Source organism: Talpa europaea (genome assembly GCF_964194135.1).
Source record: "Talpa europaea genome assembly, chromosome: 11".
Taxonomy (NCBI): Eukaryota; Metazoa; Chordata; class Mammalia; order Eulipotyphla; family Talpidae; genus Talpa; species Talpa europaea.
In genome coordinates, this window is record NC_140078.1 from 4,137,057 (window position 1) to 4,160,957 (window position 23,901).

The 23,901-nt window shown below is 48.0% G+C and overlaps 1 protein-coding gene across 2 annotated transcripts in view; it reads right to left on the reverse strand.

Annotated features, from left to right (window-relative positions):
- Positions 1-10,885: 10,885 nt before the first annotated feature.
- DOK5 (docking protein 5) overlaps positions 10,886-23,901 on the reverse strand; it is a gene marked incomplete at both ends in the record, with an annotated part of 105,819 nt that continues 92,803 nt past the window's right edge. The window contains 2 exons of one of the 2 annotated variants that reach the window (XM_084247040.1): positions 10,886-10,950; positions 16,907-17,021. In XM_084247040.1, the coding sequence (XP_084103166.1) occupies positions 10,886-10,950; positions 16,907-17,021 (180 nt within the window). Of the gene's footprint in view, positions 10,951-16,906; positions 17,028-23,901 lie in introns of both variants that reach the window. The other variant, XM_084247039.1, reaches the window with a different exon arrangement.

The following is a 23,901-nucleotide window of genomic DNA, read 5'->3' on the forward strand; positions in this document are numbered from 1 at the left end:
GCTGCTGGTGAGGGAGAAAGTAAGTCTGCTGTGTTGGCAGCTAGCCAGGGTCACGAGGGCCCTCAGCCTTGAGATAACATCCTGGAACAGGTTGAAACGGGACCTTCTATAGGTTGACCCACCCCCGGAGCAATACCTGTATTGGCCCAAATTGGCACTGTTTGGACATTCTGAGAACCAGATGGCATCTGGATAAGGACCCCCCCACCCCAGCCCCAGCTGATGACGATGACCAGAACCAGCCGGAGGGGAACCCATCATGGAACCTCGCCAATCCAAAAAGGACAAAACACAGAGTCATCACCAGCCCCTCATTTTTTTTAAGATTTATTTATTTACGCATACAAGAACTGGGGTATAGGCCAAAGGTGCAGGGGGTGGTGAGGGGAATTTTGAATAAAGCATATAAGCTCTTGCCTATTGCCCCCCCAGCAGCAACCTGCCAGGACCCCTCTCTGCTCAGAGCGTTCCTGTCCTCCTTCTCCAACTATAGATTTCTCACCTGCTCTGCCTAATCCTGATCTCATCATTGAATTCTTTCCTCCTGAGTGAGACAAGGACTGAGCCATAGGGGTCCGGCTCCTAGACTCCAGCCCAATTTGTTGCAGAAATAAATTCTAGCCTTTTACCCAGGCAGGGGAAGACCAAGCGGTACTTCAGGAATGGTGAGGTCAGGAAAGCTTTATTATTCATGCATGAGGTCCCAGACCTGGGTCGTTCCGTAAGGTCTGAGCACCAGTCTAGGGACTAAGGGTTTCTTTTCTACAGAGCCATCTCACATTGATAACATTGGTCAGTAAGCACAAAAGTTTGTGACAAAAGACAGGTGTTCAAGGATGCCCGGGGAGATCAATCAATCAGCCTGGAGGCTCTCTGGCCTTGTTAAAATGTAACCTCCTTTAGGTAATCTCATCGAGATAGGCTTTGGAGAGGCAAAACTTGTTTGCATTTACCTTACATTATTTACTGCACCAGCCTGTGACTCTTTTAGCAGGAAACAGGAAAGATTTCATTTGATTAGTGGTTCCTTTTCAGATTCACGGGGTTGGGTCTTGGACTTACCCTGGCAAATCTGCAGCTCTGGCCTTGCCTGGTGTTTGCCCACGAGAGGATGGGAATTCTGAGTGTGTCATTTGAAAACCTTTCTTCTCTCTCTATACCCTTTGAACTTCTCTCCAATTAAAATCTCCAAGCATCCTAAGAATCTGCTTTCTTTGTTTTGTTTTGTTTTTCTTGTGCACAGGAGACACAGACCTTTAGAATGAACCTTTTAAAAGTCTGGGGTCCCTGGGCACCTTCTTTTTCATACAGCATTAGTTTTGATTCCCTGTTAGGGAATGAGCTTCCTCATAACATTAGAGGAGGTTGCTCTTGGTGAACATGAATTCATCGAATTCAAGAATTTATGAGAGAGCCAGAAACACAGAAGACATCCTCAACCCTTTTAGGATCAAAGACTCTGGTGGGGGGGGGTCCCCAAAACCTTCACCCTGCAAAATGATACCCTGCAAGCTTAGGATTCCCAACCAGTCCTTTGTTCAATTGATTCCCACATCCCCCTAGAAACTTAGCTGAACATTGCTGCTAGTTCATTGCCCCCATATGCCTCAGGGAAACATTTCCCACTGTAACAGGAGGGTCCCCAGGAAAGGGGGAGGTTCCAGGTTCCCTGCCCCACCCAAGGGAGGGTGGAGCTGAGCAGGGAGAGAAGAAGCTGCAGAGAAGACTGAGGAAGGAAGCAGGATGGAGCCAGAAGGAGCCCTGGAGGAGGTGCATGGAGCCCAGAGACACGTGCAGAAACTGCGCTTGTCTTTTGGCTTTGGTCTGGAGTGGGGGCGGAGTCCACAAACCCTGTATGGAATTAGCTTTAGGACAGCCTTTTCCCCCTAACACCACAATGCAACAGCTAAAAATACAGGGAACTCACCTCTCGGGCCACACCACTGTTTTTGAGCCTGCTGGCTAAAACCCGCTGGCAAGCATCTGGTGCAAAGGCATTGAAACAACTATCAATGGCCCTTTTGAGGGTTAGGAGACCTACCCCCACCTGCCTTTAATCACCGGAAGCTGTTGATCCCTTAACATCCAGCAGCCAAAGTGGCCTAGGTCAGTTTGCAACAAAACTCTGCAGCCCAAAGTCTGCCCTCGCCCACTGCTTTCTGTTTACTAAGTGAAAGGCTCCAAGCACTCTGCAAAGCAAAGGGTTCAACTCGACACTTACCAAAAATTCACTGAAGAACAGAACTTTTTTTTTTTTTTTTTTCCAGGAACCAGTATTGGCATCTCTGGGGGGAATCCCAGTCTAGCCCGATCTGACCCCTTCCACATTGAGGACATTTCCTCCAGGCAATGAGAGGGCCAGAATTAGATACTGGGCTTTTGTGCCAGCAGAGCTGAGTTCTTCCTATTGTTCTCTGCTCTTTTCTTCCTTCTCCAAGTAAATCACAGGATCATCAGAAACCCTATTGAAGCCTCTCTAGGACTGCACTGTGATCTTTATCTTCAAAGCCATCCAGCTAGGCCTCTGGCTGTAAATTTACATGACAGCTAAAGCAAGGTAAATTTGGGGGCTGGCTGCCTTTGATAACCAAATGCTTCTCTTTCTTTCTTTGTTCTGATGGTACAACTTTGAAAGGAATTCAGTGATGAGGAAAATAATTCTGCAGTATTTAACTCTGTGCAATCACTGTGACTGGCTTGGGGCATTTGCTTAAAATAGGAAAGGTGTGGCTGGTCCTGGGCAGAGACAGTCCAGGTCAATTATGAGATGCCTGGACGGCCAGGCTAAAGGTGAGCAGCAGTTCTGGGTGGGAGACACTTACTGAGGCAGGAAAAGTCAACCCAGACCTAATCCTCAGTACTGCTCAGCTTGCTTTCTCTTTAGTCAGCAGGGCTGCCCAGGACCCGCTGCAAAATTAGTGAGGCCCAGCCTAGCAGGGAAGTGCAGAGGTCCTCATTGGAGAGGCAGGGAACAGGTGCCCCCAAAGAACTACAATGTCCAGTGATTTTTTTTTTTTTTTTTTGCTTTACTCTCTCAGCTTTTCCTTGTGATGTTTATCTGCTATTAATGTCATTGTAAGTACAGAAAAATTTAAATGTGAAAGTGCCAGCATGGATCTCCCTGCCACTGCACCATGGCCCTTTTAAACATCAACGTGAGAACATTTTTAATTCACAAGTTGAGTCACCGAAGTGACACACCTTGTGGACTTCATAGCTGGTGGCTGCATGTGTGTGTTGCTCTTGGCAGAACAACCGAAACGCTGCACGAAACTTAATAACTTACTTCTTTACACGGCACAGACTAGCTTGTACTCACCGGTAAGTCAGGAAGAAGTGAATCCGGGGCTGTCCTTTTCCTTCTTTGTCATACACAGAAAGCAGGTGAAGAGGGAAAAGATACGATGAATGGGCGTTTTTGTTTTTTTAGTTTCTGAGAACAATATTTCTAGAAACATTTTTTCTACATTTTCTACATTTAAAACAAGTTCTGGTTCCAAGGGAGAGACTCTCGGGGCTGTCAAGACCCCTGTTGACTCCCGGGAGATGTGACACTAGTCCATGCTCTGGGTCTGAGTCCCATGCATCGTGGGTTCTCTGGAATTCCGTGCTCATGGGGCATCAGGGGTGCTACAGGCCAGTGATGTCCTTTTCTTATCCTCCATCACCAGCAAGGCGTCTAGGAAGAGCAAACCCCTCTTCCCAGATGAGATGATGAGCCTAGGGACACTCCCACCACAGGTGTCTCCTTAGCTCAACAGGAGCCCCCTAGTCCTGTCTGACTTTCCTTGCAAACACAAGTTCAAAGATAAAAGTAGTAAACATTTCACGATGGCAGCAGCAGCAGAGCATTAAGCAGAGCATGGGCACCTGGCACACAGTGGAGGATTCAGACATTCAGAACAGGCCTCCCTCAGACGTGTCACATTGGCACATGGCTAATGTCAAGCTATGGTCATTTGAAGGTCAATAGGTTCATAGGAAACGTTTACCACTCCCTTAACTACCTAGGAGAATGAAAATGGGGGCATTAGGATTTTTACCAGAAATTACCATTCTATTGGCAAATCTACGTGGGCGGGCACACAGCTAATTACAAAGCAGCTGGTCTTCGTGACATGAGGCTCCCTCATCTCATCATGGGAGCATCTTTCCTCTCCCCTGGAAGCCCCAGGTCCCAATCCTGTTCCTTAGCTTGGGATATATACCCTCACTTTACCCCTCTGGCTTTAGAATGTGTGTAATTAAATTTGTTCTTTCTCTTACTTATCTGTCTCATGTTAATTAGCTTGCTCTGCCAGCCTCAGAAGGACGCAGGTGAGTAGGGGAAATCCCTCTTCCCAGACACGAGGCACAGGACTAGAGCTCACGCCCTGTAGCTGGGATGAGAGGCCGTTGCAAAACAGAGCACAGGCCAGACACAGCTTCTCACATTTCCTCTTCCCAGTGTTCTGAGAGGCTCAGGGATTTTTTTCATAGCATCCTGATGCCAAGAGAAACACCTAGCCATACCAGGTATCAAATTGTTGGGCTCCAGCAACTTCGATCTTTATGTCCCACCAAATAAGTAGCCATTAAAAAAAAAAAAAAAAACCTAAATACAAAGAAAAGTAGCATCTGTAACAAACCACAATTTCTCGCTAAGGGGATGTGTGTATCTACGGGGCACGGAAGCTCCTCCGCCCGGGGCATCATTCCAGACACCCCCCAACTCCCTCCCTTCCTGGGCCACATGGATCTTCAGAATGCTGCTGCTTTCCATCAGCGCAGCTGCCAGAGGCCCAATTTCATAAAAATGACATTGGCTTCACCTATTATGGAAACTGAACAGCCTCCAGCCTGTAGCTCCCAAAGGCCCAATGCTCATGGAGTGTCGCTTCTGCCTACAAAACTTTTCTGTATCCCACAGACCTCCGCAAGTTCACCGGGGCACCCCAGGACACACAGTTTGGGGACCACACCTGTATAAGTCAAATGTGGCCTCAGGGGTCACCATCCTCAGAGGGATGGCAGGAGCCTGACTCCTGCCCTTTTCCCTATTCTGTCCCCCTCCTCCGAGGTAGACCGATCTTACCCTCGGCCATGATTAATGGGGTATTGACTGACACCTCACTTTCCAATTCTTAACTGACGGAATGAATATTGATTAAGCACCTGCCATGTCAACCAGGTGTCTTGTCTGGTGCTGAGGGCACAAAGCTAAGCTAAATTGATACAGCACCTGCCCACAGGGGGCCAGAGAGGATGGAGAAGGCAGGCACCCCACGAACGCATCCCACCCACGATGCGCGCCGTGCAGGGCCGTCCCCAGCACTTCGAGAGCTCACGAGCAGCTCCCTCTGCTGCAGGGGCCTCAGGAAGGACCTCTGAGATGCTGGGTTGAAGGAAGTTTGGCTCTTGCAGGAGCCAACAATTCTCGGCAAAGGCACCACAGAACCCATGATCTTTGCAACGGGAGGGCACAGGTGAGGACGAGGGCACAAGCATCCCTCCCAGGAGAACATTCCCTTCCCTGCAATGCTGAGGACAAACAAGCAGTCAGGACCTGGATGCCCAGCTGGTCCTTGAAGGCAGGCTCAGGTAGGGCAGGACCCAGCAAACCTGTCCCGTGGAGGGACAGGATGCTTGGGGAGCCCCACTCCTCAGAAGCTGCCCAACTCCAAGGCTGCCTCACCACAGCAGCCACAGCTCGTGCCTGGTCCAGTGGGCCTGACTGTGCCCCAGGAAAGCTTCGGGGACAGTGACAGCGAGTAGGCCACGCTGGGCAGAGTGTGCAGGCCTTTCCAGAAAGGCCTTCCAGGGGTCCTCACTGCTTGGGCCTAGAGACGGTCACCACTTACCCAAAAAACAAGCAAATGGGTCCCTGGCCTCTTAAGATTCCAACTGGGATTTTGTGCCCCCACCACCATCCCTTTTACCTTAGGGGCTCCCATGTAAGTGAGCAAACAAAGACCACATAGACACACACAAAGGACCAGCGCTGTTCTAGGAACTCCAGGCAAAACACCAACCAACCCATCTCCAAAATCTGTCCATCCACTCAAGCAACCCCAGCTCTAAAGAGGACGAGGCGAGTCTTCAGGGGCCCTGCATTGCAACAGGGACTGGCGCCTGTGGAGGGGAGGCCGGGGGGCTGCAACTCCTCGCTCATTCTCCGCCCCTGGCCTGGGGCTCACTCCTGCCCTCACGCCGCTGCAGCGTGTGCCCTGCGTCCCGAGCAGCTCCTGGCTGGCTTTTCCTAGCCCAGGGAGCGCTGTGGGAAGCCCCGGCACTTCAGGCATCGCAGAGAAACAAAGCAGGTCAAACTGGGCCTCCTTATTAGTTAGTTGTTATGGCAACAAAGAAAATATTGCAGAGCCGCTGAAAATGCCAGGCGGAGCCCACCCCGGAGCTGCCACCTAGGCGCACAGAGCCCGGTGACCAGCCCAGGTGATCGCCTCCCAGGGCCGGTTCTTATACCAGGACACCGAAGGGCTTGTGGCCCCACCCCAGGGCTCCTGAGCAGCACCCCCAGTGTAACAGGGTGGTCCCCAGGAAAGGGTGTCGGATGCCTGCAAACACAGGGTGGGCGCCATGGGCGGGGAGAGGCTGCGAAGGGTTCCCACGCGGCCGGCCCTTGCGGATCAGGCCTTGCGGAGCTGGCTTTGAAGCCAGCCAACTGTTGGCTTTTATCAGAAAATGAAGCCTGACCTCTGACCTCTACCAGAACCAAAGGCCTCCCCGAGAAGGGGAAGCCGTGAGCATCCCATCTCGAGGGAAGCTGAAAGTGCATGTATAGAAGTAGATTTTGCTAATGGCTGGTGCACTGTCTCCTCCCAAGAGTCAAGACCATCCCCCAAAGAAATCATTAAATGTTTCTTTGTGCAAATGTCCGTTTTCTCTTTTTCCTTTGTTATCTGAACAATTTGCTTCAATACTTGGCACCTGGGGCTCAGGCGCGTGATGGCAGGTGCTGGGGTGTTGGTGGTTCCTCCCCCGCCCCCCACTCCCTCTCCAGGGGAACATCACTTTTCTTACTGTGTGGTTTTGTTTTAAGACTTATTTATTTATACAAGCACTGGGTACAGTCAGAAGCGTGGGAGGATGAGAGAACCCACCAGAGCCAGAGCAGAGAGCAGAGAGCAGAACAGGCAGACCGACAAAGTCCACTGCTGAGGGGAGCAGCGGGCGGCAGGAGAGGACTGTCGCGCCATGCGGGACCCTCACCCGGTGGCCGGGGATCGAACCAGCACTGCAGAGGCTGCGGGCAGCTTCGCAAGCCAGCGTTCAACCGCTGCGCCACCGGGGAGGCCCACTGTGTGGTTGAAACAGAAGCAATGGTCATATTCAGGAAAATCTCCAGAGTCAGACTCCACCTTGCAACGCAGTTTTGGTGCAAGTGGTTTAGACTCGAATCTGAACCATACACAAATCCACTGCAGCTTGTGATTCTTCCCCTTCCTCATGCGTGTGTATCCACCCACTTGGGTTAGGCATCAGAAAAAAGAAAAAGGAAATGCATTTCCCTTTATTTATTATTATTCTCTAGTTAAGACTAGAGGTTCTAGCATTTTAAAATCTCATTGTTTGCAACAAAACCCTGAAACTAATAAAAGAGAGTGTTTGAGGTTCTTTTATTTTGGGGGGAGGCTTCATCCTTGCCCTGGGAGATTGTATAACAAGACCCAAGGTCATGTGACTCCCTATGGATTGGGTCTAGACAATTTATAGATATGAGAACTAAGAGGCTACTTTGTAGGAAACAGGTAAGATACCAGTGATTTGTGTCTCATAGTGACACAAAGGATTGCAGCAGAGATCACCCCAAAGGTCACAGGCCATATGCCGGAGGGCAGGAACCAGCTTAGAATCTGACCAGCAATCTTATCCCAGCATCCTCTGTGCTTCACTGTTGTGCTGACCGAGGTGAGGTTCTTGTGATCTCGAGCCAGGCACTGGTAAGGACTCAGGGGATAAGGCCAGCCTCCCACTTGCTTTTGTAAATAAAGTTTTATTGGCACTCAGCTCAGTCTTTCTGCTGATGTACTGGGTATGTTTGCTTTTGCACCATGACAGCACCAGAGACCATATGGACCCTAAAGCCTAAAATATGTATCTTCTGGGCCTTTAACGAAAAAGTTGCTGCCCCCTAAAGTAGCCTGGGTTAAAGATCTACACAGCAAGCTGAGGGATCAAAGCTGGCTTCAAAGGTGCGTCTCCCATTTAGCAGCTATTAAAGTAATTAAATAAATGAGGTGCTGATCAGATGCTGGTATGTCCCTAGCATCCAAAACCTCAGGCAGACTCACTGCACTCAAATCAGAGAAAATGCAATTGAAGATCAATCAATCACAAGCAAAAAACCAGCCAGGCTTTCCCAAATAAGGCAACTGCTTCAACTATGGCCAATCAAATCATTTCCTTGCTTTGCTGCCACCTGGTCTCCATAGAAACCCTCCCCCAGCTGGTGTCCCAGGAACAGCCATAACCACCTTTGGTTGGATGCTCCAGATTCAATGTTCAATCCTGAAAAACATTTTATTTTATTTTATTTTTTTAAAGATTTATTTATTTATGCATACAAGAACTGGGGTACAGGCCAGAGGTGTGGGTGGGTGAGAGGATTCACCAGAGACAGAGTGGGGAACAGAACAGGCAGACTGACTGAAATACACTGCTGAGGGGAGCAGCAGGGAGTCAGGAGAGGTCTGCTGCGCCATGTGGGTAGCTCCCTGGCCGGCCGGGGATTGAACTCATGCTGCAGAGGCTGCAGACAGCTTCATAGTGTGGTGCTTAACCCCTTGCACCACCAGGGAGGCCCCTGTAAAACATTTTAATGTTTCTCAGTTTACCTTTCAACAGAACTGAGGGATCTTGGGCACACTAGATTATTCAAACTCTCTGAGCCTCAGTTTCCCCATCTGCAAAGTAGAAACAGTCAATATACTTCCCTGAAGGAGCTGTTGTGGCGATAAAGCAACAATGCAAGGAAAGCACAGAGATAGTGCTTGTCCAGCAGTAAATAGAATCTGTTGGCATCACCTAATAGAATTCTAGCTCTATTGTCAATATGTTCCTTTCCTGGAAAGTTTGAAGAGTGGCTCTTCTTGTATAACGTAGTTAAGTACATGCAGCAACATTTCTTTATATACTCATTAGCTTTAGACTTGCCTCAGCAATTTTGACTTCATTAAAATTACAATTATTTCTTTAATTCCATTTCCTTTATCTACTTCTTCAACTTAATCCCCCACGTTGGTTGTCAGTGCCCTGAGAATCAGAACCTTTTGTGAGATAGTTTTAGAAGAGAAGGGAAATAAAATAAGGCCAGAGAGTCGGGAAAGTAAACAGGGAGAGAATTATCAAATGTGCGTGGCAAACCAAAACTTTAAAAGGTGAATATGAACACCCCTGGGAGAAGCAGGATGAGCTAACGTGGTGTGAAGAGTAGCTTCAGAGAACACAGAACGCAAATGCATTCCAGCGAAGTCATTAGCACTAAATCATTTCTATATCCTTAACCCAGTAATTAGTTCTTAGCTAATTCAACCCTCATCCCCCAATACTTCGCAACCCATGAGAAAAACATGCTAGCTGGAGGGGAGAAAAAAAGGCCACTGCAAAAGGGTGAAGGGTTGAGACTATGGAAGGGGTCCAGATTTCTGGGCGGAGGCTGCTTTTGAAAAAGACCTTTCTCTGTTAGGGCATCTCCCTCGCTGTACCGGGAAGACCTAAGGGGCCGCATAGACTTTCACGAGAAGGCAGGACTTAAATTTGCACCCTTTTGTCTACTGTGCCTTCCCTGGGAAGCACCCTAGTGACCCTTGCATCCTCCCCCAGCCCCCCAAGTCCTTCTGTGTGTGGCTAAGCTATTCAAGATGGGCGTGTGAAGCCACACGGGCTGTCAGTCATGTGGGGCCTCTCCCATAAATACAGGGGGTAGACATGTGATTATTAAACTTTTTGAGTTTTTTTCCCTCTTATCAGTCTGGCTAATTTTTTTTTTTTTTTGATGATGATGATTTGCCAGCCTAGAAGAGCCCAGAGGGTAACAGGATGATTTCCTGCACACCCTGACATATCCATGAGTGTCCTCGGAAATCCCGACTAACTCCAATCCTGTGGGCTTTGGGATGCAACGAGAGCGAAGCTAGGGCCGGGCCACGCCGTAGCTTCAGAAGTGCCAGGCTCTCAAGAAAGCTACACTGCCAAAGCCCTTCCAGGCAAAGAATGAGTTTTAGTTTTCAGATGTTTGCTGAAGGTTCTCCAAATCAAAGGAGGGCTTTTAAAAAGGGATGGGGGAGGGCCCATGCAAGAGAAACTGTCACCTCAACAATCCTACATTGTCCTTTGAAAAGTCACCCTTAACACAACAGGCAAGAGGGCGGCAAGGCATTGATTTAACTGACTGATGATAAAATGTTATATTAAAATACGATTTCCAGTTAACCAGAATCGTCCTATGAATAACCGAGGAAAACAGTATAAACCGATAACAAATAATGAAGAGCCATTTTATTGTCAGGACTGACTATCATCACACAATCGAAACGCTCAGAGGAAAATCACAAGGACCACAAAAGGACAGGCTCCGAGCAGCGTGAGAGACACGGTATCTACAATAGAAAAATCATTCTGCGGCATCGACTCCTTTCTGTCCAGCTGTAGAGGGACGCCACGCCGATGCCTACAGGACAGCTGTCAATCACACTGAGATGTAAAAAAAGAAGAAAGGAAAAGAGAAAAGAAACAAATATTGGTTTGCGGAATTCCTCGGTGCCCACGGCTGGCCGGGCCCGACGCTGGCCCTCCGCGTGGCATCCCTCGCTGCCATCCGCAACCGCCGGGCTCGCCAGGCCCCCCGAGGCCGACACATCACAATATCGCAGACTCTTGGCAGCTCCTGTCAGTGCTCGGATCGGAAGGCAGGAAAAGTCTCTGTTCGATGCAGCTTCAGAGGGCTGGTGACATCTTTTCCAAAAAAAATGAAAAGGAAAAGAAAAGGCAGTTATATTTCAAGAAAGCTGAAGATCACATTGGCTAGTAACGAGTTTCTATGGAACAGAAATAAACAAGCTACAATACAGGCCTTCTTGCCCCCCAGAGGCTACTCACAGTGGTGTGCAAATACGAGGCAGCAGATTAACGTGTCATTTGCATGATTAACATATCATTTGCATGGGCCTTTGCAGGGAACTATAATCAGGCCGGGAGTAGTGATTTTCCTACTTAATTGTCTTCATCAACCCCGATAGCCAGGTATTGAGGAGAAAGGGGAGGGGCTCATAGGATCACGGTTGCTTTTGATGAGAACACGCTGGTTGGGAAGCCTCAACAGAAATCAGGCAAGAGTAGCCTGAGGCTATTTTGCAGTAAAGGAGCATTTCTTAAAATCCATGTTGCCTTTATTAGTTCAAGTTTGGATTCCAAACTAAGGAAAATGAAGGAATCAGGAAGGCAAGAGACAAGGTTGCTGGCAGCCCCCGTGTGACACTGACGGGCAGCCGACTATGTGTGACGGACCCGTACTAAGTACAGGTTCTGACCACCTTAGGGTCTCATGAAACCACCCAGCTCCACAGCCTGGAGCTTGAAAGCAACCGTCGTTAATATTTAAGGAACAGGCATGGATGTTCCAATAAAACTTTGTCAACAAAAACAGACAGCAGATGGGAAGTGGCCAGCAGGTGACACCCGGCTCGTCCCTATAGATGAAATGCCTGAATTTATAAAAACGAGAGGTTTTACTGCCATCTGCCGGCGAGGGCTGGCACAGGCACGCAATTTCCCGTGGGTACCGCTTCCCTGATAACCAAGCCTGGGGCTCCAGCCCACACAGCACGCAGAGAGGGGGCCCCCATCAGGACAGTGGGGACAGAACCCAGCCCGTAGACTGACGGGGCAGAAGGCACACGTAGGTCCTCTGCCACATCATCACAGTCCTGACCTCCTCGGACCTCAGTCCTAGGACCAGCGGTGAGAAATTTGGCAATAACCTGATCCATTTTCCACATCTACAAAATGGGGTGATAATACTTGCTTTACCCTCCTCATGGTGCCGGTAAAGGTTAAAGGAAACACTAAAGGTTTCGTGTAACATACAACATTTGCGACCACGTTAGAGTGAATATTGAAAAATGAAGTTTAACTCCTCTGAAGTAGCCACTTGCTTCAGGGATCCATCACCCTTAAAATAAACGTGTAAATCACAGGCTGGAGCCAATCCCCTGCAGGGACTATTCCCACTGCTTGGCATGTGACTTTGAAGCGCCCACGTGGCAGGACTTCATCCCAAAGGGCAGCCCATACGATAAAGAAATAGCCAGCAAGGGAGTCAGAAGGCTGGAGTTGTGGCGCCGGCCCCTCCACACACTGGTGTGAGCTTGAGCAAGTGCTTGGCCCTGAAATAGAGAAGACCGGCCTGCTGTGCACAACCAACCATTGCCAGGAGAACCCAGCAAGGCGCCAGCAGGTGCCCACTAGAGTGACACAAACACTGGGGCCTCTCAAACATTTCCTAAAATTTTCAACAGTCAAATCTCATCAGTGATCAGAGGCGCCTAGTTTTCTTGGTTTGGGTTTGAAACAAGAGACGCTGACAGAAGAGATCTGAAAAGATTGGGTCAAGGAGCAACTTTGGGTCATGGCGCACCTGTGGAGTAAGGGCGAAGATTCCCACCCAAATAACTGAGAAGAGGATGGGGGAGTCAGAGAAGGCACAACCCTGAGGCTGCAGGCACCCCACTGTCTCCTAATAAAAGTGTGTGCCAACCCCACAGTCTCCTTTCTGCTCTTCTGAAAATCCTGGCTGGCTTCTGCCTTAGGGCCTGAGGGCCTTTGCACTTGAAGACCACTTTTCCCTGGCTCTCAGTACGGGGCGATGGGGAGAGAACTCTCACTACAGCTCTGTCTCCTCACACTCATGATCGGGGTGAACACTGTAGACTCCTGTGACCACCCTCAAGGAAGCCCTCTGCAAGGCATTGTCCTCTCCAAGTCAATGACTCCGCCTCTTCCTCCATGGCAAATGCTTTCTTTTCAAATGTGACAGGCACCACATTTGAAATTAAATATATTTAATTGCTGTGACTCTTCTTTAGAGTATAAGCTCCAGGAGGGCGGGGACATGACTGTCTGGTGGCCAGTGCATCTCTATCATCTAGCACAGCACGTGGCATGAAGCAGATGCTCAGTAAATATGTACCAAACAAACGAATGACCGAGTAAGTGAATAAGTGAGTGGGTGAATGGGTGAGTGGATGAATGAGTGAGTAGCTGAATGAGTAACTAGATGAATGAACACGGGGGGGGGGGGTACCCCACAGAACACAGCTGGGGGAATCGCAGTCTGTGGTTATTTCATGCGATGCATTCCTGCAGGACTGATGGGAATGATGGTGCCCAGCGAGTGCTTGCTGAGAGCTGCAATTCCATCATGCCAATCAGCTGTCACGCCAAACCTCCTTCCCCTGTTGATTCTGTGAGCACCTAGCCACGAAAAAAAATTTCTACATGAAACTGGAAAGTGGGGGTGGGTTGGGAGAAGCAATGAAGGTGGATTAAACGCTCTGGCTGCACACAGCCTGTGCCTCTCCTCCCCGAAGGGAATAAAATGATAATTCCAAAAGCAAACAGCAGGCGGCTCTCCAGGACTACATTTGCAGAAGAGATTAAAAATTTTTTTTCTCAAGCCAGTTGGATCAATTCTTCCATAAGAGTGTGATTTCCACGATTAACCTCCAGATCTGTCATGAAAAGTCAGCCTGAAATCCATCCAGGCAGGCGAGGTGGTCAGGGGAATTGTGACTGGTGATTACCAGCAAAACAAGAAATGGCATACTGAGTAACTTCAGCGCAGGGGACACCCAGGCCCAAGCGCTATTCTTTTTTGTCAATATTATTTTTTTCTTCCAGGAGTGGGAGAAAGAGGGAGGAAGGCAGGTGTGTAAGCTAGAACAACAGATGCCTCACTGAACAATAGATGTAGCCACCTCTGAACATGAAGATGTCTTCGGCTGTCTGTGAATTGTTTTGCTCGATGTACCAAATTTACTGGTAAGAGGAGAGACTACTGGGGACCAGAAAGCTATCCACAAGATGACTTTACAGTAGAAAAGTCTACATAGAACACACAGGTGGAGAGAGATTTCAGTAGACAAGCCAAGGGTCAAAATAAAACACATTTACATGGATTGCTATGCAGGAAACAGAAGTATGTGAAAACAAGTCATTTGATGATGAAGCAACTGGCTCAACATGTAAAACAAAAAAATAATTTTGAAACAACAATAATGCCATGTTCACGTATACAAATATTCTGACAAATATTCTGAGGTCTTGGGACGTCCCATTGAGTGTGCATATGCAGCCAAACTAGGAAAAACGTAAGAATTCTAATGGACAATTATATTAAGGGAATATCAACTATGTACGAAAGATAAGCAATAAAAATTGCAATTATCATCTTCAAAACGCTATAAATGATCAATCAGAAAGCTTGCTAATCCATCAACTCAGCAGGAATTCCGTGGCATTTGTCGTCATTACCACTGGCTTTTATTTCATTAGAAATGTACTCATCTTAGTATCTTCAAATTACTGTTTTATAAGTACAATTACTGTGTTCATTTAAAAAAATCTATACCAATCAACTTGAACCTAATTTTACAGTAAAACCTCATTACTTTTGAGTGATGGTTTAGACATCAAGAAGTAATAAACCCAAAGATAAAGAGGATAAGCTCAATTCCGATTCCAAGGGGCCGGTGGGTGTGTGGTTTGCTTTTTAATAAAAACCACAAAGGAAACTTCTGCCGGGGCGTGCATCTTCCCCTGCTGTGATGTCGTGGGTCGCTCCGCTCATTTCTCAGGGGAACGTTATAAACTACTGTTGCTTTGGAACGAGTGGATTTCTCATCTTTGCCCATCACCCCAGAGTTGCCAGCAATGTAGGGTCTTCCAACCGTAACGGGACTTTGAGCCTGGAGGCAAATTTGCAATTGTCGTTAAATACCTGAGTCTGGAGGCTGGAAAATAAAATTGTCTTCTTCATAGCATTCAACGTAGACATTATCGGGGAAGGCAGACATGCATCCTAGGAGCAGGCAGACAGGACGCCAACAGCTTCTCAACACCTTCTTTCAATTTACAAAGATTTTTAAAAATAGGATTGCCCATCAGAGCCCTGACAAGACCCTCAGACTTCAGTCATCTCTGACGGGTACCTCCCACCTTCAGTTATGGGGCTTTAGGTTAGTTAAGAATCGTAACGCCAGTGGACCCCGCACACCGCATTGTCCAAGCCCACGCCGTCCTGAGGGCTTTTACGCTCTGGGATGCCTGCAAATAAAATTCTGAATCGGCAGCGTGTCCCAGCATTGCGGCTTTCCTCACTCTCAGAGCATCTCTGCAAACTTGGGAGTTCAAGGAAAATCCAGAGCTTTGTGAGTTTCTACGGATGCTCAGGCCATGCTGCTGTCCAGGAGTCAAGGCCGTCCATCTATTTCCCTCGATGAAGCCTGCGTCACTTGGGTCCCCAACTTCCTTGTGCACTTCAGACACACAGACTATAAAAAGACCTGACTTGTTTGTAAAGATTACCTCGGGGGACGCTAAACGTCAAGATACAAAGCAATTCAAAAGCTTCGTGTGCATTTACGTTCATGATCTTTGAAACTTTCATAATTACCGTTGATCTTACTGTATGTTTGGAAAATACAGCCAATTGCTGTAACAATATAAACACAGTGAAACACACTTTTCTTTAAAGTAAATACCTTTGAGTATAAAGGCTGAAGAAAATGGAAAAATAGTATAAGTGTTACGGATCGATGACAAAAATGCTGGTAAGATTCACGTCTATAAAGCTCTCTGAGGCTGATGTGACAAGTGGTGGGATCTGCGGGTGACCTGATGAGGCCGACTCTTCTCTGTGTAGCTGTGTTTTGGAAGGTGGGTGTATTCATTCAGTCACTGTTCACACAGGCAGCCCTCACTCAGCCAGGCACTTGCGATACAGGTTTTGAACACCTACTGTGCGCCACGCTCTCTGTGCGCCACCTACTGTGCGCCACACTCTCTGCCTGCAAGCACGAAGGTGAGAACGCAAGTTCTACAAATTTCCATGGATGTTTGCATGCCAGGCTGGGGTAGAATGAGAAGACCCAGAGGGAAACCTGCCCCCAACTCGCTCCCCTGCCTAGTTTGCTTCCCCTGATGGTGCTTCCTGGAAGAACTTGTCCTGAGCAAACAGGCCACAGGCCAAAACAGGAAATGAACACCAGGGCAAAGACTTAACGAGCAGCGACTCATCATCTTCATGCTTGTGCTACGCACAGTCAGAGGTTTCCATGATGGCATGACAGAGTCTGTGAGGGGAGGGCTGGAGGTGATACAGGGTTAGCCGGGACAGGAGGGGAGAACAGGAAAAGACTTTCTGGGGGAGAAAGGCCCAGTGGGCAGCACTGAAAGGAAGGCTGGGTGACCCAGCACAGTGAACAGGCCTTTGTGCTCCAGCCTGCTTCTGTGGTCATTCAGTCAGTCATCCTTGCATTCATTTATTCAGCAAATTTCTGCAGAGGAAGCAGGCAGAGTCGAGTGCATATTCTTCAAAGTTCTGTGACTTGCACCATCAATGACAAAGCCCCTACAGAGGCCTCTGCAGCCCCTTACCGGTTGCTCGCGTGTGCTATTCTTATACACCATAAATCAAAAAAGGTGCCTCTGGAGGACAGGAAAGTGCATAAATGGGATAATTGCTGAGTGTTGCTGGTGTCCGTCCCTGACCCTTCTGTCCCCTGCTTTCCTGCAGGAGGGGCTTTGTGGGTGTGCTTGGAGTCCAGCAGAGCCAGAACCCCGGGCTCCCCACGTCTGTACATCCCTCCCACAGGAGAATTCCTGGGGCGCCGGTCCCCAGGACCCGCCTTACCTTGCAGGCGGTACAGCTGCCCGGTGCTATGCTGCCGCGTGATGTGCTCCCAGTAGGCGCTGCGCGGCAGGGGCACCATGGTGGCCAGCGAGGCGGCCCGCTCACTCATCTTCATCTGGAGCTGCGCAGAGGGGGAGGCAGGTCAGAGGGCTGGAGGGCAGGGAGTCCAGAACCACCACTGAGCTGGCCAGAGACAGCCCATCAGGGAGTGTTTCCCCATCAGCCTTTCCCCGTGAGTATTTACCCCATGCGTATGGCTCAGAGCATTTAACATTGAGTAATTACCCCACGAGTGAGTTATTTCTCACGAGTGAATATAGACCCTGGAGTGAGGATTTGCCTGCGGTGAAGAGAACACAACAGACCATCCTGCACTTGCAATGGGTTAAGTCCCAAGAAACTCCTAAGTTGAAAATACCCAACCTAGAGGTAAACCAAGGGGTTTTGCCCGGGATTTGCCCTGGCGCACAGTAGGTGCACAGTAAACATGCTGGATGAGTGAGCGTCCTTCTGGGGTTGCGGAGAGGGTCACAGAAGAAAGAAGACACAATCTTGGAACCCCAAGGGGGAACAGTGATTGGGAGGGCAAAGCCAGGAAAAGTAGCTCAGAAGAGCGGTGAAGACTCACCGAGCCCCTGGATTGCACCCGAACCCGAGGCTAGCAGTACCCACCAATTCCTTCCTTTCAGTTTTTACTGGTCTGAGCTGGAGCTCTACAGCAGCATCAGAGAAAAAAACTCTGCCTGCCGCTGCCAAGCGCCGATCCTTGTCCTGATCCCAAGGGCCTGGGGACTGTGCTGGTCGGCCGGGACAGCCTGCCGCAGGGAGGCCAGCAACATCATTTATTCATTCTATTAGCAGCGCTGCCTCAAGATCCCACCAGGGAAGAGAGTCAACCAAATGTCTTCCTGTGCTTCCACACCCCAGCTCTCCCCCTAAACCGGAGGGTGGCAGGCTGGCCTCCTGACCCAGCCCGTGAGAACCCAGTCTGTCCAGTGGCACCAGATACTCAAAGCCTTGAAGCCTGAGCTGTGGAGAGAGAAGCTGGCCATGGAGTGGGGAGCTCATGACCCAGCCCCACAGATTGAAGACACACTCCCCTCTTTTCAGCCTCTCGGTCCCTTTCTCACAGAGCTTCCCGTCCCAGGAGGCAGTCAAATTAAATAAGAAATAATCCAATTGTCCTAAAAAGGAACTTGCCGCATCATATGCCACCACAAGGGAGGCCTGAACGCTTCGCCAAGCCAAGGAGTCGGGTTTTTTTGGGGGGTGATGAGGATGTTCTGGAGTTGACTGTGGTGAGTTTCCCAACGCTGGATATTTTAGAAGCACCAAATTGTAGTTGAAAGGGTGCGTGGTTTGGTATGTGAATTATAACTTTAAAAAGCTGGCATCCGAAAGATCAAATCAGAGTGTGGTGTGTGCTGGGCAGACGATGTGTAAAAAGCCTGATCTGATGAGTTAGTGGGTGGCCCCAGAGCAAGGGACATTTAAATGTCAGAGACAACAGACCAGGGGGCACCCCCATCAGACTCATCATCAACCACACAGGCAGAGCCTATTAAAAACTTTCCGTCCTCCCGTGAGGGACATGCTGAAGGCCGGGGTCGCCCCTCGTAGTGAAGGGCAACTCTCATCAACCCTTTTGGGAGAGGAAATATGCTAATGACCTCTCAGCAGAGCTGGTCAGTGAAAAAAGCAACTGTCCTCAGCCCTGCCAGCCGGCTGTGGCCTCTATCCTGTCACCTGGCCTGGCTGACTCGCCTGCTGCTCCAGCTTCCTTAGTGGGCCTGACACAAGGCTCAGCTTCGATGCCGCGCCATATTGCCTTTCTCTGGAATCCAGCTGTTTTACAGCCGAGCACCATGCTTCTCGAACTGTACAGCAGCACGACAGGATGTAACTGCTCGCTGGCCCCAGCGGTTATGAGCAGGGGCTGGACCACACGTCACCACAACGGCCAATCTTATATCACAGCCTTATGTCACCCTCTGCAGGCTCTTAGACTTCCGCCAGGTTGTCCCTTAGGGGGACTCTGGTGGGGTCCCTGCTGGTACAACCCTGTGTGTGCAAACCAGGAGGCGAATTTCCCTCCCCACCACCTGGGCCTGTAGCTGGCTCTGGCTATTAGAGGCAGCCGGAGCCAGAAGCACCAGCTACACCTGAATGTCCCCAGCTGAGACTTCCAAAGTGCATGTAATTCTGACAACGCCCTGCATTTCAGAGAGTGTATATACCTACTCACTTATTCTCTATGGACACTTGAAGCTCCAAATGCACAAAACATTCATTCCAAGGGAGATCTGCACTCGATGATCACTGCAGCACTGTGCACAATAGTAAAGTTATGGAAACAACCTAAGTGCCCAACGACAGTTGAGTGGATCGGGAAGATGGTGTATATATTCAGTGAAATACGACTCAGCTGTAAAAAGCGATAAAATCTTGCCATTTGCAACTACAGGGATGGGACTAGAGGGGGTGATGATGAGTGAAATAAGCCAGGAGAAAAATAAATGCCGGATGATGTCACTCATGTGGAATGTAAAGAAACAAAGCAAAAGAACAGACAAAACTCAGCCAAAACAAACCAAGAAATTCAACTGTAGAGCTGAGGCTTCCAGAAGGGAAGGGTGAGCAGAGCAGCAAAGGTGAAGGGAGGACCCAATGGACTAGGGTGGAAGATTGTGCCTGCCTGTGTGGTGGGGGTGGTGGCTACATCTGAAGATGTGTGAATCTGTGCCCCTAAATTACAGTGCTGTAGAGCAACATGACTGTAGAGCAACATGACTGTGATAAACATAATTTTTTAGGGTGTGGGTGAGGTTGAGTCATTGGGACAACTCAGCTCAAGAAAGAAAAAGCCAAACTTTGCTTCAAACACCAGCACCTCAAGGTCCTGTACCTCCTTTTATTGAAAATTCAGCCCTGGATTCACTGACATCAGCTCCCTGAAGAACACTTTCCGCTTCTGTCTACTTACGTGCCTGTGAAAATAATGCTTGGACATGTATTTACTTTCCGGACCTTGAGTCTGCACTTCTCCAACTTTCGCCAGTTAGGAACCATCTGGAGGGCAGATGCCTGCCCCCCACTGCCAGACATCCCAGGGGTGGGCTGAGGATTTTGCATTTCCCCCAGTTTCTGAAGGATCCCAATCTTACTGGCCCAGGGACCACACTGCACCATCACCGTGCTCTCTTATATAAGATCTCTGGGCCATTCATTCTGGAAAAATAAAGTTTCCTAGTGGGGTAAGAACCAACCTTGGAGCCAGGAAATCAAGGGTCAAGAACGCAGCCTGCCTCTGTTGGTTGTGCTGGATAAGCTCATCAGCTAAAAAGGAGGGGACAAGTTCCTTCCTTGTAGCAAATTAAAGGGCATACAAAATGCATTATGGCACCCCCACGGGTGAGCACATTCCGGTTGGTCAGTCCTTATCCATCTCCATAGGCGCAGGCCAGCTTCTGAGCCAGGTCCTAATCACGACATTCACATTTTCCTCTGAAACGTAAATATTTGCTCTTGGACTTTGTTTCTGGCTGAGGGCAGAAGCCTTAAAAGGTTTTCAGGCACAACAACAAAGTCACACATAAATATGCTGGGAGGGAACATTTTATCACTTGGTATAAAAGAATTATCCTATTTCTACCAGATGGGAAAAATTAACTTGAAGAATAAGCATAAATGAAACTCCTGTCACCGTGGATGAATTGCAGGTATAGAAGACAAGGAGGTTCTAGGGCCTGCTAGGACCCCGGGCTCCCCGGTGCCCCCCAGGACCTGACATTCTCCAAGGCTGCTCTTTCTTTGGCTCTATCTGGTAAAGCTTTGCAGGAGAGGGCAACCCCAGTTAGAACGTGTAATAAATTGAAATCTTTCTTAGTATTGATAGGTTTGTATTATGTCCAGGAAATACAGAAAAGAGTATAAGGGGTATTTGAAACAAAGAGCACTTTTGATATGTTAATGTATTTTCTTCCAGTCTTTAAAAACATGTGTATTCATCATGATATTTCACATACCCTGATGGTGCATTTAGTATGTAGAAAGGGAAGCTAAGCCTGCAGACCCCATGATAAGAGTACTTCTGTCATGACACCCTCCTTTTCTCTCTTAAAATGTGTTATGAGGGCCTCCCTGGTGGCCTAGGAGTTAAATCTCAGCGCTTTCCCCACCTGAGTTGGATCCCTGGCCAGGGAGCTGACCCACAAGGCACAGCAGACCTCTCTGTCTCCCCGCTGTTCCCCTCAGCAGTGTATTTCAGTAGATCCACCTGTTCTGCTTCCCACTCATCTCTGGTGAATCCTCTCACACATCCCGCAACTCTGGCCTACACCCCAATTTCCCTCTGCAAAAAGAAAAATAAATAAAATGTGTTCTGAACATACCCTAAATACAGCCACCTGCTACACTCTTTGAATGTCTGAACTGCAGCCCATCTTTGCTGTACCATACTTGATTCATTCATTCCCTAACCATTTTTAATTTACCAGATGAGATCATGGAATTAAATTCTGACTATTCTCCTTCAGAACATTTTTTTTCCTCCTAACCACATTTTTATTCTGGAATTTACACACAACTATTCCAATAACCTGTTCTTAAATGAATTCTAAAATTTAATTTTAATTCATATGTCAAATTGGATTTTCTACTAACTCAAAAGTTACTTTTAAATGTTACTTCATCAGACAAGTAGATGAACTGGTAGCTCCATTTTTATTCTTTTTTTTTCCAGTTTTATTCTTAAAGAAGGTAATCTTGCCCTTGCGTTATTGTGCAAATATGTAAAAGACTAATCTGTACCCATTAAAAAGAAAACGGTGGATTACTGTGAATTGATAGAAAACAATTCGAAAATCCAGGACCCACAGTTACTTCTCTACCTGTGCTGGAGAAGAGAAATGGTCACTAGGATGAGTTTAGATAATATCACTTCACAGTCTGATGATTCTCAAATGTCTAATTCCAATCACTCCCCTCAGCCTTAGACTTGTGTGTTTAAAAGCCCACTTGCCACTCCCCCTACCTACTAGAAGTCTCTCATCCAAGGGACACAGAGCTGAGGTGATATTTCTCATGCTCCAGTCCCCCCAGGTGCTTCCCCTACTAGGTCGAGGGTTCTTTCACTCAACTGGTTGTTCCAATCTTCAACATGCATTGAGAACCCACCCCTTACACCCCTTCCTGACCACCATCCTGATTCATGTCCTGGCCCTCACCTGCATGTCCAGAGGAGCTCCCTAGCTCATCTCCCTGCCTGTACTCCTGCCCCAGCCACCCCAGCTTTCCCAGACAATGGCCAGGAAGATCCTTTGAAAAGCAAAGCCAGGCCATCCCACCTTTTCTTATTTAAAGCCTCCAATGATTTCCCAACTCACCCCAGGAAAATCAGAAGCCCTTCCCAAAGTCACTCAGGCTGCCAGGACCCTACAGAACCAACTCCCAGTTACTTCCAGACTCACCTACTGCCCCTCTTCTCTGCATTTTTATCTGCTTCAAAGTCACAGCCTCCTGATACTTGAACATGCGAAGCACAGAGCTGCCTCAGGGCCTTTGCATTTATGGTCCCCTCTGTCCAGAACAATTTGAAATGTTCAAAGCTCACTCCCCACTTCCGCAGCTCTTTGCCCTAACAACACAGCAACAAACCACATCATCCTCTCCCTCTTTCCACTGCATGCTTCTTCCTAGCATTCACCAACTCTTGAGACAGATTTATATGTTGATTATCGACTATCTCACCTCCCCACAACGATGTGGGGAACTTCATGAGGGGAAGGACTATTTCTCATCCTCTGCTGTACTCCTTGCTAGAACAGGGTATGGTTCAAAGCAGGTCCTTGTGTTTATAGAATAAATGAGGTTACAAATAAATAGAAACTCTTGTATAGATTAAGCAATAGAATATTCTGGAAACATACAAATACAAAAGAATCTGGAAAATGTTTGCCTCTGAGAAAGGAAAGTGGAGGCCTGAGGTGATTAAGGGTAGGAGAGAGACTTATTTTTCACTGTTTGCATTTTATAGCATGTGCAGAACGAATCTTTCCACTCAAAAGCCTTCTTTTGAAAGGAATGCATGTTAAAATAAGTCACAGTTTCCTCCCTCGATCACACACCCTTCCATTCACTGGTTTAAAGAACTTTGTAACTATGAACCGGGCACCAGCCCTCTCAGGACAAGCTTGCAGAGGGGAAGCACCTTCCTCCTCACACACTGTGGTTGTGTAAACCCCGTTCCCAGCCCCAACCCCTTTGGGCTCTTCCAAGCAACACTTACTAGAAAATGAAAACCGGGAGAAGTTAGAAGGAAGTTAGAAAAGAATTATCAAAGAAGCATAAGCATCATTTCAAATCTCTAACCAGAGTGAAGTTCTCCAAACAGCTCATGAATAGTATGTTTTGAAGTGAACCTTAACCTGAGAAATCAAACATTGTACAAAAATGAACAATGATATAAAAAATATATAAATATTAAAAAAGTACACAGTAAAAAAAAAATAAATTAAAAAAAAAGTTAGGTTTATTCCTATAATATCCAGAACAAACGTCTCCCTTATAACAGTGGCCTTAGAGAACATTTAACAAAAATAAAAAGATATAAAAGTCAAGGGTGTGGTCGAGGGCGTGCAGCCCACAGCCCTGCCACCAAGTCTGGCCGATCTGTCTGTCTGAGTTTTATCAACCCCCCTTGGGAAGTCCTAGCAAATACATCTTGTCGGGCTGGGTGCTGGGAGTAATTTATTGCGATAACTACATTCACTGCATTCTTTGGAGTTCTTTCCGCTTGATGAAGCAGGTTCATTTAATCAATACAAACTGCTTAAAATGCTAATTGCTATGCTAAGTGACGGTACCAGTTCCTCTGGAACAGAGATGCAAAAGCTGTTGCACAAATTTTGTCATCACTGCAGGCAACCGTGCGGCTGGTGAGGAGAGGGAAGGCGATGTCGAGGCGCACAGAGGTCTGCGTGGCTGCTTGTCCCCTT